Here is a 19,255-nt window from a genome sequence, read left to right on the forward strand (position 1 = left end):
TCCATGACAGCCCTGACTATTCGTTCCCTCTTCCTCTCCTAGGCACGGTTTTTCAATAGTTGGTTAAGCTATGCTTAAACTAAGTTTACTTAAACTGCACTTAATCTACAGAGCACTCACAGTTTAAGGCCGCCTTTGGGGACGACTGTTTTTTATGACAACGTTGGTTTTTATTATCTAGATAATTTGTAGATACAACAGCTGAATTTTGTTACCCAACAAACATGGGAAAAATATTTCTCCACTCATGGAGAAACATTAATATGTCTATTTCTGAAGTTAATATCCAACATCGTTCTACAATTACACAGGCCGACAAAATTTAACCAACATTCAGACCCAGAAGCCAGACTAAATATTTCCGAGGGCTTATGATATGCTGAATCCAAATCCGGTCTCAGATTAGAAAATTTAGAAACATGTAAATTTCAAAATGCGATATCTCAGCGAGAAAAATGATATTTGAGCAAACTCAACGCCCTTTGAAAGACGCAGACTTGTATTTAAAGATGACATCCTTTAATTTTGGTTAAGGAAAACATCTGCAAGGCTACATAACCTCAAATATGGGCAAAAACTTTGTTTTTTGCACTTTTAGGTTAGGATATCTCTGAAACCAGAGCTGATAGAGCAATTTTGAGGCCAGGTTTCGATTCATCGCCTCAAAATTCTTCGAAATATATAGTCCGGTTTCTGGGTCTGTGGTGCTGTCGGCCTGTGTTATTCTTAAACCTGATGGATCTCAAGTTGATATCCACATTTGCACCAACAGTGCTAAAGTCTGAGCTATATGAATTTAAATTAATTACTCAAAGGCAGCCACTATTTCCGAACATTTCAATGTTAAAATTGTCAGTTGATTAATAAGATTGCTATGTGGAAGTTCGAAACTAGTGCTCTTGATCACAAACGATAGTTTTTCTTGTAAAAAATTTTCGAAAAGCTTAGAGTAAGCTGTAAGGTTAGAAATAGGTAATAACACGTGTGAGGGTAGTTTTAAGTAGATTAATTTACTGAATTCAGTTTACTTACTTAGTTTTTGAATAGTGTTAGTATGTCGATTCTAAGACTTAAGGCTCACGATGGACAAACTAACTGGATACTGCCTTCTGGCGTCACATGCTTATAAGTTAGGTCTCGCTAGTAACAGCAGGTGCAGAAAGTGTGATCTATAGGAAGAAGCTGTTGAGCACGTTCTTCGTTCGTGTCCTGCGTTGCCAGGATCTCGAGGCTGCAATTAGGCTAGGTCCTAGAAAACTTCTAGATTTGCCAAGAGGACGGAGTTATTCCATAACATAAGTCCTGATACCTGATTAGGATTCTTCCGTTTGGTCGGCAAACAAATTCTTGTACAATGGTTTTTGTAATTGATATTAGAGAAAAATTGTAAGTTTACAAACGGCGATGGTTACTAGGACATGTTTCTGAATTTCACTTCTTCATCAGCTAGCTTTTCGGGAGCTGAGCGTTGAACTCGAATCTCCAACATTCACATCAGTGCAAAGGCAGATGCCTTTAGCTGCTGAGCCATATGAATGTTCCGTTGTTCGCTGTACAATTGGTCTCTAAGAGTTGCCTTTTTGTTTATATTCCTTTTGATCACCATGTAGGCACATACACTCTGTATGTAGTTTATTCCTAATGGTGTGGATATGATTTTAGGCGCGCTTTTGAAAGCTTAGTAACATTTGTTCGGGTTTTTACAGTATTTGTTTTTAATACTTCCGCTGTTACTATTATATCAATATGATCATATGTATTTAATTAGCGAGCTTTGCTCATATTGCTTTATACAATGGTTTTTGTAATTGATATTGAGAGCGCGCCTAAAATCATATCCACACCATTAGGAATAAACTACATACAGAGTGTATGTGCCTACATTGTGATCAAAAGGAATATAAACAAAAAGGCAACTCTTAGAGACCAATTGTACAGCGAACAACGGAACATTCATATGGCTCAGCAGCTAAAGGCATCTGCCTTTGCACTGATGTGAATGTTGGAGATTCGAGTTCAACGCTCAGCTCCCGAAAAGCTAGCTGATGAAGAAGTGAAATTCAGAAACATGTCCTAGTAACCATCGCCGTTTGTAAACTTACAATTTTTCTCTAATATCAATTACAAAAACCATTGTATAAAGCAATATGAGCAAAGCTCGCTAATTAAATACATATGATCATATTGATATAATAGTAACAGCGGAAGTATTAAAAACAAATACTGTAAAAACCCGAACAAATGTTACTAAGCTTTCAAAAGCGCGCCTAAAATCATATCCACACCATTAGGAATAAACTACATACAGAGTGTATGTGCCTACATGGTGATCAAAAGGAATATAAACAAAAAGGCAACTCTTAGAGACCAATTGCTCAGCGAACAACGGAACATTCATATGGCTCAGCAGCTAAAGGCATCTGCCTTTGCACTGATGTGAATGTTGGAGATTCGAGTTCAACGCTCAGCTCCCGAAAAGCTAGCTGATGAAGAAGTGAAATTCAGAAACATGTCCTAGTAACCATCGCCGTTTGTAAACTTACAATTTTTCTCTAATATCAATTACAAAAACCATTGTATAAAGCAATATGAGCAAAGCTCGCTAATTAAATACATATGATCATATTGATATAATAGTAACAGCGGAAGTATTAAAAACAAATACTGTAAAAACCCGAACAAATGTTCCTAAGCTTTCAAAAGCGCGCCTAAAATCATATCCACACCATTAGGAATAAACTACATACAGAATGTATGTGCCTACATGGTGATCAAAAGGAATATAAACAAAAAGGCAACTCTTAGAGACTAATTGTACAGCGAACAACGGAACATTCATATGGCTCAGCAGCTAAAGGCATCTGCCTTTGCACTGATGTGAATGTTGGAGATTCGAGTTCAACGCTCAGCTCCCGAAAAGCTAGCTGATGAAGAAGTGAAATTCAGAAACATGTCCTAGTAACCATCGCCGTTTGTAAACTTACAATTTTTCTCTAATATCAATTACAAAAACCATTGTATAAAGCAATATGAGCAAAGCTCGCTAATTAAATACAAATTCTTGTAACATTATGGACACATTCAGTCTATGTGAGGCCAGTTCAACCTAACCTAACCTCTGTATGCCATGTGATATTTATTCAAAGCACTACTATGGTAGCAGAACTTCGCAATTCAAATTATTTACGTACTTCACTGACAACATGTTAAAATCAAACTTATTATTTCCCAGACTGCGCTGATTTCATGGCACTCAAGTTGGTTTTGTTATAACTGTTCTCCAAGGGCCTACAGTTTTCCCGAATAGTTCCTTATTTACTTATCGTTTCTGTATCTAATGGTGATTTCTTTTCTACACCAAAATGTCGCCACTTTCAGCGGCAAACATTTTTAAGATTCTCACTTCGCCCTGTGCCACCCTGCATGACTTGAAAAGAACAAAGATTGTAACCATTTTTACAAAAAAATGCAGATCATGTGGTTGTTCGCTGTCAACTGTGATCGCAAATTACTTTTGAGTGAGACATGATGCGACACATACGAACATATATAGCATTCGCTTCAGCTTCGTGTGATTCATCAGCTAATTGACAGGGCTGTTTTCGGCACCGTCAATGGCAGCGAGGGCAAGTAATGTTGCATTTTTGGACATTTTTAGGGGTAGGTTGTTGAGAAAAGATAATGATGCCCTCTATTGAGGCTAAGCTGATTTTACAACAGAACACAACTTTTTGAAGGCTTGGCGTGAAGGCGACATTTTCGTGTAGAAAAGAAAACACCATAATATTGGCTTTGGTTACGTACATACATGTATCTAGTTTATGCAGAAACGATATAATAGAGAGACATTGCATAGACGAAAAATAGTGTGAGGCAAGCTTCACAAAATTCTAGTAGGTCACATTCGCCACTTACCACAGCAGAATTTGTTAAACTACCACTGTCTGTATTTGTTATTTAATAATTATTTGTACACTTTTTATTCAGCTAATGTGTTCAGAATTTTAACTTTTACTCACTAAAACTCCAATCAGTGTATTTCTGTGCTTAAATTATGTTAAAAATTGTGTTAAAGTTTTTGGTGTGGTGAAAGTGACCTACTAGAATTTTGTTACGCTCCGCTACTTTCCACCGAAGTTCGCGCATGCAATATCTTTATATTCCAAAATTTTTGGTTTATGTAACGTCATATGCGTTCTTCGTTGCTGTTTACATGTGTGCGTAACTGTTTTTATATTCAGCGTGCTTTGCATACAGAGTATATTAACTTTGATTGGATAACGGTTGGTTGTACAGGTATAAAGGAATCGAGATAGATATAGATTTCCATATATCAAAATCATCAGTATCGAAAAAAATGTTGACTGAGCCATGTCCGTCCGTCCGTCCGTGCTCCGTTAGCACGATAACTTGAGTAAATATTGAGATATCTTCACCAAATTTGGTACACGTGCTTATCTGGAATAGGTTGGTATTGAAAATGAGCGAAATCGGATGATAACCACGCCCACTTTTTATATATATAACATTTTGGAAAACACAAAAAACCTGATTATTTAATAAATAATACACCTAGAATGTTGAAATTTGACGCGTGGACTAATATCAAGACTCTTGATAAAAATTTGAAAAAAAAAAAAAATTTTTAAATGGGCGTGGCACCGCCCACTTGTGATAGAATAAATTTTACAAATATTATTAATCATAAATCAAAAACCGTTAAACCTATCGTAACAAAATTCGGCAGAGAGGTTGTCTTTACTATTGGAAATGCTTGGAAGAAAAATTAACGAAATCGGTTAAGAACCACGCCCACTTTTATATAAAAGATTTTTTAAAGGGTAGTGGACAAATAAAATAAGCTATATCTTTGCAAAAACGAGCTTTATATCAATGGTATTTCATTTCCCAAGTGGATTTATAACAGCAAATATGAAAAACTTCAAATTTAAAAAATGGGCGTGGCACCTCCCCTTTTATGACTAAGCAATTTTCTATGTTTCGGGAGCCATAACTCGAAGAAAAATTAACGGATCGTAATAAAATTGGGTACACAAATTTTCCCTATAGCAGGAAATATTTCTAAAAAAAATGGACGAAATCGGTTAAAGACCACGCCCACTTTTATAGAAAAGATTTTTAAAAGGGTCGTAGACGAAAATAATAAGCTGTATCTTAGCGAAAACGAGCTTTGTATAAATAGAATTTTACTTTCTAAATTGAATTATAACATTAAATTGGCACAAACATTTTTGAAAATGGGCGTGGCACCGCCCCTTTACTGAGCAATTTTCTATGTTTCGGGAGCCATAACTTGAAGAAAAATTTACATATCGTAATGTAATTGTGTACGCAAATTTTCCTTATAGCAGAGAATATTTCTAGTAAAAATGGACGGGATCGGTAAAAGACCACGGCAACTTAGATATAAAACAAGTTTAAAAGGGTCGTAGACTAGAATAATAAGCTATAACTTAGCAAAAAATTGTTTTTATCAATGATATTTCACTTATCAATTTTTATTGTAAGAGGAAATGGGGAGACATTTTTTTTAAACGGGCGGTGCCACGTGTTATGTAGAAAAGTAATTTATCTGAAATGAAATGTACAATTGAAGCTCACGCTGAGTATATAATGTTCGGTTACACCCGAACTTAAACACCCTTACTTGTTTTGTCTCACCTGCTAAGATTGCTGTTTAATAGCGTTTTCTTTTCTGAAATAAATTGTTGCCTAAGTAAATGGTAAAACCTTAATAGATACCCCAGAGAATTTTCAACATTTATAGTGCATACAAAGAACATTTCAACTCACCATATTCACTCATGTCAACAGAGTATATGTGGAACTTAAGAGCGAATTGATAGTTTCACAGAGTTGCACTGCCACACCGCCATTTTATACAGGGTAAAAGTGTAACGCTTTTGCGTTGCGAGCAGGCAACAATTTTCACAAAAGAAGGAAATACCCCTTAAAGGCTTTGCCTGTTTTTTTAGAATAGAACAACAACCCTTGCGCGCCGTACAAAAAGCGTAACACCTTGGCCAGAAAAGAACACGCTATAAGTTATGCAGAATTTATGTAACCAGACGCATAGTGATGTGTCGGAACTGAAAATATTCGCCCTAATACTATCAATTGCACGGATTACATATAACTTGTGGGTATATTGTTGTTGTGACTTTATAATCTTTGGAATATGTGCATTCCGTGCACCGTTTGCAAAACAAAGCGAATCCCCCTATTATGTATAATGCACATACCCGAATGCAGTACAACAACTTTTATGACGTTTGATGACTGATTAGTGGGGATTTAATGGTGCCTTTTTCTCCTAATTATCTATATTTTTTCATAATTTATTTAGTTTGTTAGTTTTGAGTATTAATAATTTCGATAATTTTATTATTACATTTTTTATTTATTTATTTATTTTATTTTATTTATTCTTTATCGCTGTACATATGTATGTATGAACCTACTCTTGATCAACCAACCTGTATATCTTGCCACTATGCAATATGTATCATACACCCAACAACAATCAATTTATGTTTGTACATATATACATACTTATGTACTGATGTGTGTACATAAATAGGTGGATTGCCCTTTGTATGTAGTGCATGTAATGAGTAAATCGGCTGGCATTGAATTGGCGCGTGCGCGCAAACGCTACACAAATCGGGGCATTATTTATGGTGAAACATTGGCTGCGGCACTCGGCACTGATGGCACAAATTATTGGCATGACTGCTTTCATCATGCAGCGGCACATGTGCTAAGTCCACCATTGCGTCCCGATCCAACAACACCCACATTTATGATGAAACTTTTGGCAAAGTAAGTGTGAAATGGGTTGTTGATAACAAAGCCAGGTTAGATGTTTTAGGTACTCTTACTTATGTACTTACAAACTAACAAACTAACAAAGCGAGGGAGGGAAAATGGAGAGGGCTTTGTTTAAACAAATGGTGGGGCTAAAGTTAATTTGTTATATACATATGTATGTACTTATGTATGCATGTTTGTATGTGTAGCATGCACTGTATATACTAATGTGCCTTATCGAAATTGTTATAATTTTTACACTACTTTACATAAATACAGGAGCGGATTACCTGCTACAATTTTCGAGGCCCTTTTCCATTTTCCGTTGATTCTTCGACTCGTTGTTGAGTCTGTATCTGTTTTGAAACAATGGCGCCCCACGTGGGGCTGCTAATATGTCTTTGTTTAGATTGGAGAGATACATAAGCAGATTAATTCATCTGGAAATTTACTAGAGAAGGACTATATAATTGATGTATATTGGAAAGATTTTCCGTCATCCCTTATTAAATTTGGTTTCGAGACAAATCGGCTTCGGCGTTGTGCTGAACGAAAATCGACACTGATGATAGCTCAACGCCGAAACCGGTTTGTCGCGAAATCAAAGTTGACAAGAGATGACGGAAAATCATTCCAATATACATCATTTATCCACCCTGTCGGAAAATCAACAAAATAAATATAATTCCTGTAGCGCACACCAACATTTAGAAGTTCTGCATGAAGTTTATGAGGTGTTCTTGTTGGGTTTGGTGTGGGTAATATTTCACTGGTTTGCTACCTTGCAACGACGAGATATCTAAAATGCAACTTTACAGTAAACAGTAAGGTCCTGTTACTGAGATAGCTATTTTTTATAACTCAGAGTTAGCTTCAACTTGTGCGGCTCACTGTATGCTATTCTGTACACGCCATCTATAATAAACCTAGTAGCGAATACGACCATAATAATACAGCGTTATAAAATAGTGGAGAGACAGGCTACCAAACTCCGTATCTGCGATTCGTTGGGGCTAGTTAGAGCGAGAATAGGGCTGGAAAGTTGACGCGAAAGCGCTCAAATGGCAGACGAGGCGATAACGTGTGCACCGAGTAATGGATGGAGTAGGGTCTGCGATATACTGCGTCTACTTTTATATTGATAGCCACTAAGGTGGGTCGATTTGTATGGACGAAAGTTAACCGATATCGCGCCATCGATTTTTCGATAGGATTTTGGCTCAGGAAAAATAGTTCCACTACGCATACCCAAAAAAATAATTTCCGAGCCTGCGAAATTTAATTTTTTTGACTTTTTTCGACTTTGCTTTTTAAGGTTTCTTTCATGGCCTACTAAAATAATTTTCATATGTATTCCCTGTGTACATGAAAATTTGTGCGTATACATGAAAATTTTACAATCAAATGAAAATTTTTTAGTAGGTCATGAAAACAGCCTTAAAAATCAAAGTCGAAAAAAAGTTAAAAAAAATGAAATTTCGCAGGCTCGAAAATTATTTTTTTGGGTATGCGTAGTGGAACTTTTTTTCTTGAGCCCAAATCCTATCGCAAAGTCGATGGCGCGATATCGGTTAATAAAACGACCCAGTTTAATACCCACAGTATCTGAGAGTGTGTTAGCAATACCTGGAAAGAATCGGGATAGGGAGAAGTATACATCACCATATATTGGGTCCCTGTGTTATGGGAATATGTAGATGGAAACGAAAAGCGGATGAGCTAGCAAAAAAGGCGCATCCCTCGAAGCTTGTACCGTAGACATCCAAAACAGATTCGGCAAAGTAAAAAGAAGGCAAGAGTTGTACATTCCCGATAAAGCAGGAAAGGCGTGGAACCCAGTGTGGAGCTGCAAAGGGTCGAAGATCATGTAAGCGACAATCTACGACTAACAAAGTTACTCTTATCATTAAATAGAGGACTGAAGGCTCATGATGGATATTCTGCCTGAACACTGATTTCTGGCATTGAGCACGAAACGTGCTCGCGCCTAGTCTCAGCAGGCTAACACTCCTGTTATTAGGAATGCCACAGCTATCAGATCTAGAAGCAGCAAGTCGCATAGCACCAGAAAGCTGCTAGTACCTGCTAAGAGGACGGAGTTATTTTACGACAAAGGTACTGGTTTTCGATAGGGTTTTTCATTCTGGTCGTAGACCACTATATGGTAACACTATATGGTCATTCAGTCTATGTGAGGTCCTCGCGGCTAGTTGAACATAACCTAAACTTCTTTTGAATTTCAATAGCGTGTTTTCTGTTTTAGTTCTTATTATTTTTTTATTTGTTTGGCGAGTAATAGCTCCGTCACATAAGCAGTTTTTCATATAGATGAGTTCAACACAAGCTTAGGCATAATGTGTTCTTTGCACGTATTTTTGTGGAGAACGACAGATCGAGCGAAATTGGCGCCATCTGATATGAAGAGGTAGCCAACTCTCAAATTTTGTTGCAGGCAAAGCATAAGAAGAAGAATTTGACATTTGCTTTGGCTAAGGGTGCTGGCACACTTTGCAAGTGAAATTATTTTTCCCACTCGTTGGTAACATTTTTCGCAATTAAAAACTGCTATATAACAAATGAATACGACACAAAATATGTTAGCAAGTTTTTTTTTGTATAGGGAGAATGTTTACAACAGTGCTTCGCTTAATTTTGTATGTGAATGGGCAAAGCGAAATAAACTTCAATTGCCAAGTGTAAAGTTGCTTTATATTTATAAACGCGGCATCTTGGTTGATTGTGGCGATGTTAGTGGAATGCATAAGCTTGTGTTAAACGCATCTATACGAAAAGTTTCATTGTGCCGCGGCCTTAAGTCTTGAGAAGTCTGCAGTATTATATGATGTCCACAAAGCACATTATTAAAGCTCAAACTAATTCACTATGTGGCTTACGAATTGCCTAGTTCACACGACGTAATTGTAGTTCCTTAGAAATTGTTCATTAACCTCGGCATATTCAGGCAACTTTCTCGATTTCTTCTAGTCCCGCACATGTTTGATAAGGGTTAGAGAAATTAATTAATTTCTCAATTTGAGAAGTAGAGAACATCCCATAATAAAAATGTGTCTTTTGAACCTACGTTTGAGATATGACATTAAGGTTAGTTCTCAAATTCATCTTAAATTGAGCATAGGTAATCAAATGGATTTAACGGGCAGACAGTTGTCAATACTGATGGTTAAGTGCCATTGCTGGGAGCTTCCCGATAACAGTCGTAAGGGCATCTGTTGTGCTATTAACTGACACTTACTGACTTATGGATAATCCGCCCATTCGCACACATAAGCATTATTGCTGCTAAATAGATTTTAATTAACATTAATTATACACTAATTATTCGTCATTGTATTTAATGTCAATATCATCTAACATTTATTTGTATGTACGTTTGTAATTCTGCCAACCACTTTGTTTATTTGTCTCGTTTTTGTTGGTTTTTTTCTGTCTCTCTCTTTATACATACATGTATCTACTGCTCTTTCACACACCCGCTCAATAACAACATGCTTACAAACCGCAAATGCACACATCAACGTTAATCTCTCATTTGAATGATCAGATGAAGACACCGCTCTATGTGACGCGCATAACCTCAAAATCGTCAGCGGAAATTATTGGACGCGCTCGTCGTAGCGGTTACGTTGTATTTGGTGAGACTTTGGCAAGTTCACTTGGACGCACAATGAGCGGTGTACGTCAGCAAGAGCGTATTTATTATATAACAAGTCCACCAATACGCGAATCAGCCGAAACGCCAAGGCAATTGATGAAGTCATTGGCGTAGTAAGTATTTCACACATTTTACAATAAAGCAATTATTGGGTCTCATGCTTAAAAAGTGAGTCAGGCACCTCTTACTTAAAACAATAGAGTTTGAGCTAATACTAACTTTTTATACATGAGGCTCGTTTTCTACTATCTTCATTAGGGGATTCTTATAAATAGTATCAGTCGAGTATTTAATATGCGTGAGTTGAATTCGTTCATAGATACTATGTTTTAGTAATTGTGTCCATATCTACACTATTTAACATAAGACAATCTATCAGCTTGATTCTAATATCTTTAAAACAGCTTGACTGATAACAAAAGTCTTTACCTTGGCATTTGAAAGTGTACCGTCTTGGAGCAGTCCAGTTGCTATCACGAGAGTCACTGCAGGAATTAAGATGTCAGCTAGACTGATGGACCCACAGATGTTTCCGAGTATAGCCTAGCCACTGGTCCCTTTTCCGTTGTCGAGTCCTGTGTATAGGCTGTTACAACCCTATAAGTCCTCCATTTCTCCCTCGAAGGGTTCCTTATATTATGTACCTGGAAGTCAACAACTTCCTGCAGTCAGTGTTACACGTTAGGTCATCGATTGATTTCAACATGTTGAACTCGATCAGCCTAAAAGCCGCTTTTGGGGCCTAGCACTCGCAAACACATTTCAAAGATGACGTTTAAACTTTCCTGGGGTTGCACCTGATATTCCGAGGCACTTCTCACCTTCCCAGCAACCACTTTATTGCTTCTACATTGTTGTTGTAACAGTGGGAGGGAGTTAGGGAGCTGAAATTTTTTTGGGAAATACCTACTAAAAAGGAGTACCAAATTGTGTGGTTGCTTGTTTGGTGCAGCGAGTCCTATTTGCCTCCAATTAGCGGTAAAGTTCCGTATTGATACCAAAGATCGTGAATAACCCAATGAAAAATACTAAAATGTTCAAAAGCCTCGATAGAAGTCTCCACGCCAAATATCCATCCCGTTGAGTTTATATATATATATAAGATACTACAACATCTTTAGTTCTGGAGGCTCTGGAAAAGGAGTTTTCCAAGAAGTCGAAGCAGAGCACGCCAGTTCGCTGGACAATAGCACAGTAGGTTCACCAAACTTTTCTTCACCCCTAGCCGCAGCTGCGACTTAAGCTACTTTGTTTCATTCCCAGCTGCATATAAAAGCCCCAATTGTCCAATAGCTATTGAGTACCGCTGATCTGTGGACCCGAAAAGCCGCTTGGCTATGGGTAAAGATGCCTATCCGACAGTATTTGTATCCAGTAACATTCCTTGCGTCCACTATATATAGACGTGCCTGGAATAAATGAAATACTTCCGATCTCACTCCGAAAACTATTTTAGATCCATCCGCGAAAGCTAAAGTGTCGAAGAGCTCCCCATCATAACAATCCCTCCTTATAGAAAACATAATTGTATTGTTTGTATTGAAGATTATAATAAGACGTATGTAGTACATGTTTGTTATGATATAAGAGCCATTTACATTGAGTAAGATACCGACGTTCCGTATATATACTCCTTCAAGAGGAGACTACACAACTTCCGAAGACTAAGGGGGGTCTTGAGATAACGTCTTCTTGCCTTATGACCGTCCCATAGGCAGGATAAAAGGTAAACAAGCTCGTTTGAGCCTATGTTCTGTGTTAAGCCTAGAGTTCAGCTTCAAAATCACTACTAATATCCACAGCTCCTTTGTCTGGTTCTATTCAGTCTCATCGGCTTTACCATCTAAGCAACAGTCAAAGACAATTTTACTAATTTACCGCGCCTCAAATTTTGTACGTCTATGTGGCGTGTGCTTTTGGCGCTAACTAATTTTCATCGCCTTCATTTCGTTGCTTTGTTCTTATTTATCACACGAGATCTGAAAATTCTTTCTTCACACCAATTATGAAATTCTTTCTTTACATCCCACAGCGATGATCTACAAACGACCGGCAGTGACAATTGCACCTTCAACAAGGAGCAAAAGGAGATGGGCAGAGGTAATTTCACCAAAATACCCAATGGTGTCAACGGCGTTGAAGATCGTATGTCGATCGTGTGGGAGAAGGGCGTGCATGCCGGCCTATTGGATCCCTGCCGTTTTGTTGCTGTTACTAGTACAAATGCTGCCAAAATCTTTAATCTCTATCCACAAAAGGGACGCATCGCTGTTGGCTCCGATGCTGATATAGTCATCTGGAATCCAAATCAAACACGCACCATTTCAAAAGAGACTCATCATCAAGCTTGCAATTTTAATATATTTGAAGGTATGGTTTGTCATGGTGTACCAGAAATTGTATTGGTACGTGGACGTATTTGCGTTGAGGATGGTGCAGTACGCGTGGCTGAAGGTTATGGTCGTTTCATTAATACACCAACACGTCCGCCATATTTGTACGATGTGCTTGAAGGTAAGATTTCATTCAACGAAGATCACAATGGCGAAGAGCATGAAAATCAGATACATGGTGGTATGAAGAGAATGGATTTGGGCGCTCTGGAAATTGAAATACCTTATCAGGAGCCAATCTCGCGTACCATATTGCCATCCAGGCCAGGAGCGGGTGGTTCTGTGGCTGATACGCCAACGGGTCGTGGACATGTGGAAGGGCAGCGTAATATGCAAGAATCAACGTTTTCCGTTAGCGGTAAGAAAAATTATGACTTAAATTTTTTTTTTGTATTTTATAGTCACGTGAAACTTTGTAAGTTAAGGTTTGCCAGTTTTGTGAAAATATAAATTCATTTAATACGTCCATGCTAGCTTTAACTCGCATATCTTACTTCGTAGATCGAGGCTTAGCAATGTTAACAATGACAGTAGGCTTGGTGAGCTTTTGAACGAAAGAACTGAATTTAAGTTGTCCTCACAACATTAAGGGGCGGACGGTTATTTTTTCTTAGGACAGGTGGTCGTGCGAAGAAGATGAAACTCTCTGAATCTTATAATCTGGATAAGGAGGAGAGAAGAAGAATACAGCAGGAAACCAGTGATGAATCTGACTTGGAGATCGAAAGTAGTAGAAAATCGATGAACTCCCTGATGCAGCAGAGGTCGAGTAAAAAAACAGAAGAATAGTGGAGAAAGATACTTAGCAGGGAAGAAGGAAGCCCGTGCAGCATTTATAAAAGTTCGACATGTAAATCTAAAGCTGTGGGACATTGCAACCCTAATAGCAAAGAAACAATTATGTATGTCGGGGTAACACCGAGACTATGTTGAGGTAACACTGAGACTCCGTCTGTTTCCGATAGCATGAGTGACTTGGAAAAGCACCCTCTGTGACGCTGGCTGATTGATCGCAGAAATCTCTTCGGACAAATATTTACCAAATGGGAATCTGACTAGTAACTATTTTTGGCCAAGTGGCATAAGGACATAACGTCAATTGACCTTATATCCACTATGAACGAAGAATTATCATAAAGTCAATTGACTTTATAACAATTTGTAGTGGTCATACGGTCAATTGACCTTACGGCCATTTAAAGTGATCATAACAACAACTGACCTTTTTAGTCGTTGACCAAGCTCCAAACCTTTAGCTTAATAAGTTCTTATCTCAGAGAGAACCTCCCTGGGCCATTTTGTTTCGATTTTTCACTAGAATGAGACCAAAATATACGAAAAAGAGCGCCATATCCGAAAGTTTGAAATAAAAAACATTAAACATAACTGTAATGACAGATAGAATTGAAAAAAGTGGAGATGCGAAACAAAAAAAATTGACCTTATGACCACTTAGAAAAAAAAAAGTTGGCTTTATGGCCATTTCGGGAAAGGTCATAACATTAATATCATTGATATTGTGACCGTTTCAAATTTGGCGTCGTGGCCGCTTCATACGGTTATAACTTCAATTGACTTTGTTAATATTTGAAGTGGCCATAAGGTCCATTGACGTTAAGAACGTTGACCTTATTTCACCCCTCCAAAATTATTAATATTTGTAATCTTTTCCCAGAAAATTTCAACTCATCCATGCTGGTAATCCTTTCAGCACTGCCACTTTTTTAAACGGTTTTATTTAGCTTGACTTGACAGGGTGGACGGCCGGCACGAATTTTGTAATTGAAATTTAAATAACTTCCCAATGAGCTACAAGCTTGAAACATGGATTGTAGTTCAGAACCCGATGACAATCCAATAATAAGAAAAAAATCGCCGCTAGATGGCGCAAGGATCGAGATATTCACAAAAATAGTATTTGTGTTGCGATGTGGCTCATATTTAGAACACATAATACATGCAAGAATAGAAAGCGACCTATGAAAAAAAATCGCTGCTAGGTGGCGCAAGGATCGAGATATTTCCAAAAATCGTATTTGTGGTCCGATTTGGCTCATATTTGGAACACATAATACATACAGCATACAAGAATAGAAAGCGACCCATAAAAAAATCGCCCCTAGGTGGCGCAAGGATCGAGATATTCACAAAAATCGTATTTGTGGTCCGATTTGGCTCATATTTGGAACAAATATTACATACAGCCCGGTAGAAGTGACATCAAAATATTTTGGAGTTGGAGGAGTGACAAGCATACGTGGCGCAGAGTCGAGTAAAGTCTTTGGAAGGATTATGTATTGAGGACTTAGATTGTAACAAATTTTCAGGAAAGAGTCCGTGTAATAATGAGTCACTAAATGAACTAAATAGAATGAGAAATGATAGGCAATTAAATTAAGACTAAAAAGTTGAAAATAAAATAATAAAAAAAAAATTTGTTTAAGTTAAACGGTTTTATTGAAAACAATACTTACATTAAGTAATAATAATACTAAAAGCTAGAAAATAATTAGGTAGGTCCTAGGTACTAGTCATCACACTCCTCATCAATCTAAGGCGTTGATCAGACAATTAAATAAAAGCGTTGGACGCGTAAAATTTCTATTGATAGTCATACATATATAAGACCAACTGAACTTTGATAGGGTTATGCTACGCCTCACATTTTTAGAAATTTCACGCGTCCAACGCTTTTATTTCATTGTCTGATCAACGCCTTAGATTGATGAAGAGTGTGATGACTAGTACCTAGGACCTACCTAATTATTTTCTAGCTTTTAGTATTATTATTACTTCATGTAAGTATTGTTTTCAGTAAAACCGTTTAATTTAAAAACAAATTTTTTAATTATTTTATTGTACATACGCTGAAAAATGTTGTTTGTGTTCTTTTTACAGAAGAGCTAGACAAATCTTGTGCACGTTCATGCATTCGCGTTAGAAATCCACCAGGTGGCCAATCTTCTGGTTTTTGGTAAATCAACCAAACGATTCACACGCTAAGTCATCACACATCAGCACCAAATCGCACAATACGAAATTTGACTACATTAAGTACATAATAAAAAAACATGAAACTTGCATAAACTAAGAGATTGGAATAATGGCGAATGTTTTCAACAAAAACAACAAGTCTATAACAATGCAGATGAAGTCAGCAGAATGCAATAATATCTCAAACTCACATCAATCAAAAATCGCATGAATTGATAAGCAAACTAAACCAAATCTTTATATACAGCAAAGACGATTAATAAAATATTAACGATTAGTGGAATGGAGATTATAAATAAATAATTCTAATTAATTATACAACAGTTTAATTCATATATCCCTACATTTACTATATGTACTTGTGTATGTTATAAGCATTAAAGCGTAAAACAAAGTACATAGTGAATACCCTTAACACTAACAAATAAATAGAATTATTTGCTCTTTTTTGTGCAATCATATGACTATGTAATTTATGTGTTAGCTTAAATACTGTTTTGTTTTAATAGTTATTTTTACATAAATATTTTTAATAAAAAATGCATATTTATCTATATGTGTACACCTGCGTGTAAAACAATAACAGCGAAAATGATTTGCAAATTGTATTAGTTATTTTCTTTTTTTTCACTATTTAAACTTTACTGAATTATATAAGAAAAGCTATGTAATCCAATTTTGAAAGTATTTTCGTAAAATTCGAGAAGTTTTAAAAAATGTTCTAGAAAATTACCAAGTTTTGTTGAGAATTTTGAGAAACGCTTTTGAGTATGCAGTTTTGTAGTGCAATTGATTTTAGTTCGGCAAAGTGCAAGTTTCATGTCTATCAAAATTCTCATTGATATTCTCTCTTCCATATAAAAAATTAAATTTTTCACAATTTGTAAACAGAAAAATCTAAAGACCCGTCAGAAAAAAAAAATCCTACAAAGTCAATGGAAATTTTGAGAGACTTGAAATTTACACGTTGTCAGACCTAAATTAATTGGAAAACAATACTGCATACTCCAAACCATGATGCAATAAAGCCAGACAGGTCAAGTCAATATTACAAAATGGAATCGCATTTGACATTACTCACCGTCATAACTTTAAGTGTTGCTTCTTGACTTGTTCTGCAGCATTGATTTTTTCAGTATCATAAAAAAATACTACACTCATGCTATTCTGAAATATAAAATAACGCACAGGAAAATAACGCTTGCGGTGTGTATCTCTTTTGTGGGAGGGCGTTATTTCCTTTTGCTACATGAAATAAAAGCCCGTCGGCTTAACTTCCATTTTCCAGGGGCTAATTCCGGGCATTATTTAGCTGCACCAGAATTACAAAGCTTCTGGCAGAAAAATAAACATTTTTAGTCAGCGAAACTGAATGGCTGGATCTTCAGAGTAACACATTATCCACAACTAAAGAATATGGAAACAGATTGTTGACGTCAATGCGATAATTGACAACCATGAAGTTTCTGATGAGTATCTGGGAGACTTGGTATATGAAAACTCGTTATTGACGGTATACGATCCCAAGACCCATCATGCAAATAAAGCGTTAAAAGGTAGGCAGAAAGGAATGGATGGTGTAAAAATATATAGCACAGAGATTTTACAGTAACGATGTTTCAAAATCAAGGCTTATAGATTTACATATCTGTGGGCAAAAATTAAGTCTTTGGCTTATCAGATTTGAATTTAAACAGTTTATTTAAATTTTAAAAAATTCTGGCTAACCCTGGGAATATTTTAACATACATGAAGCACTGTCAGCCGTATGATCAATCCGGACAGACGTTGTTTAGTAATGGCCGCGTCACAATAAAATTTATCATGTTCATGAGTTTTGATGCAAAAGCGAACATTGTCACAATCGCTCAAGATGCTGCGTTGGTAAATATAAAAGAACTTCAGACTTAGCAGTTGAAACTTATTTCGGCTTGCCCATTTACATAAAAAAATTTCTCGAATAACTCTTATAAACATTCTCACTATATTAAAAAAATATGTGCTAACATATTTTGTATCCTATTCATTTGTTAAAATGCGGATTTTAATTGTGAAAAATGTAACAAAAGTACTAACGAGTGTGAAAAATAATAACACTTGCAATATCTGAAAGCACTCATAGCCAAAATAAATGTCAAATTGTTCTTGTTATGCCTTGCTTGCAAACAAGTTGGCTACTTTTTCATGTCAGATGACGCTGGTGACGTTGGCGTTATTTCTCGCTTTCCATGCAAATACGAGTACATGCCATCTACTCATTTGTCAGCGCACAATGCTGCATCAAAAATGTTATGTGATGGGGATTTAAAATAGTAAAAAAGCAGCAAAATAGTACCAAAATATTTCCCCCACTACAAATTTAAAATGCATGACCGCAATATGAGGACCGTCAAATTTTTGTTGTACTACTGACTTCATCTGTCTGGTTTCGTTGCATCATGCTCCCAACGTTTCCCAAACTGCTAAATACAAATTTGGACATTTTCATGAACAGTTTTTTTTCAAGTTTTTCGAAAATGTTTTACAAATTAGTTTACATAATTTTCGTTATATAATTTAAAAATTTTTTTTTAATAAACGACATAAAAAAGAGGAAAATAACGTATACAATTTGCATCTCATTTTTGCTGCTATTATTTTGGGCACAGTTTTGTATAAATATTTGTTTGTTTATTTGTACTAAGACCATTTTTAATGTATTTATAATAGTTAAGTCAAGATATTTAAAGCATAATTTTGCCTTCAAACGCCTTTAATTAACCTTTAAGCGACCGTATTGTGTATTGGGAAATTAAGTTTGATAAGTTTGAACTGAACTTTCCCCTAAGTGACTTATATAAAATTTTATAGTAAATCTATAATTTTCTTGAAGTTTATGTTAAACACCGTGACACCCTTTTTAAGCAAAATATACGCTTGTTTGTAAATCCTTTATCTTGAAAGTTATGTAAAATTTTTAAGACAAGAAATATTTTTTTTCTATTTTTTTTTTTTTTAATTACTATAATATCTTAAAACAATGAAAATACAAATTAATATTTAATAAATTATCATCGTTGTACGCTAATAAAAACTTTGATTGGTTTTTCATTTGTTAAATTTTTGGAAAATTAGGCTTTAGGTAAATAATTTTTGTCGAAATAAAATTCACTAACTGAGTGATCGAACTTTGATCGACGTGATTAACTTTGGCTGCTGCTGCTTATAATATACCACAACTAGCATATACCGGCGGCTCAGTCCGCACGAAGAAAATACAACAATTATTACGATATACTCTGATATGTTCCCCAAACATTTCCGAGACAGTCTAGAAAACAATCTTGAAATTGTTCTGAAAAGGTCCCGAAATTTCAGCGCACAA

At 36.2% G+C, this 19,255-nt stretch overlaps 1 protein-coding gene across 3 annotated transcripts in view; it reads left to right on the forward strand.

The window, feature by feature from the left end:
* The window catches only part of CRMP (Collapsin Response Mediator Protein), an 82,222-nt gene extending 63,258 nt beyond the window's left edge, over positions 1–18,964 (forward strand). For 2 of the 3 annotated variants that reach the window (XM_067786717.1, XM_067786732.1), the window contains 3 exons: positions 6,602–6,843; positions 12,537–13,255; positions 15,796–18,964. In XM_067786717.1, coding sequence (XP_067642818.1) covers positions 6,602–6,843; positions 12,537–13,255; positions 15,796–15,875 — 1,041 coding nt within the window. In that variant the 3' untranslated portion in view covers positions 15,876–18,964. Of the gene's footprint in view, positions 1–6,601; positions 6,844–10,393; positions 10,618–12,536; positions 13,256–15,795 lie in introns of all 3 variants that reach the window. The other variant, XM_067786725.1, reaches the window with a different exon arrangement.
* Positions 18,965–19,255: the final 291 nt, after the last annotated feature.

The sequence above is a fragment of the Eurosta solidaginis genome, chromosome 1 (assembly GCF_040869045.1).
Source record: "Eurosta solidaginis isolate ZX-2024a chromosome 1, ASM4086904v1, whole genome shotgun sequence".
Classification (NCBI taxonomy): domain Eukaryota; kingdom Metazoa; phylum Arthropoda; class Insecta; order Diptera; family Tephritidae; genus Eurosta; species Eurosta solidaginis.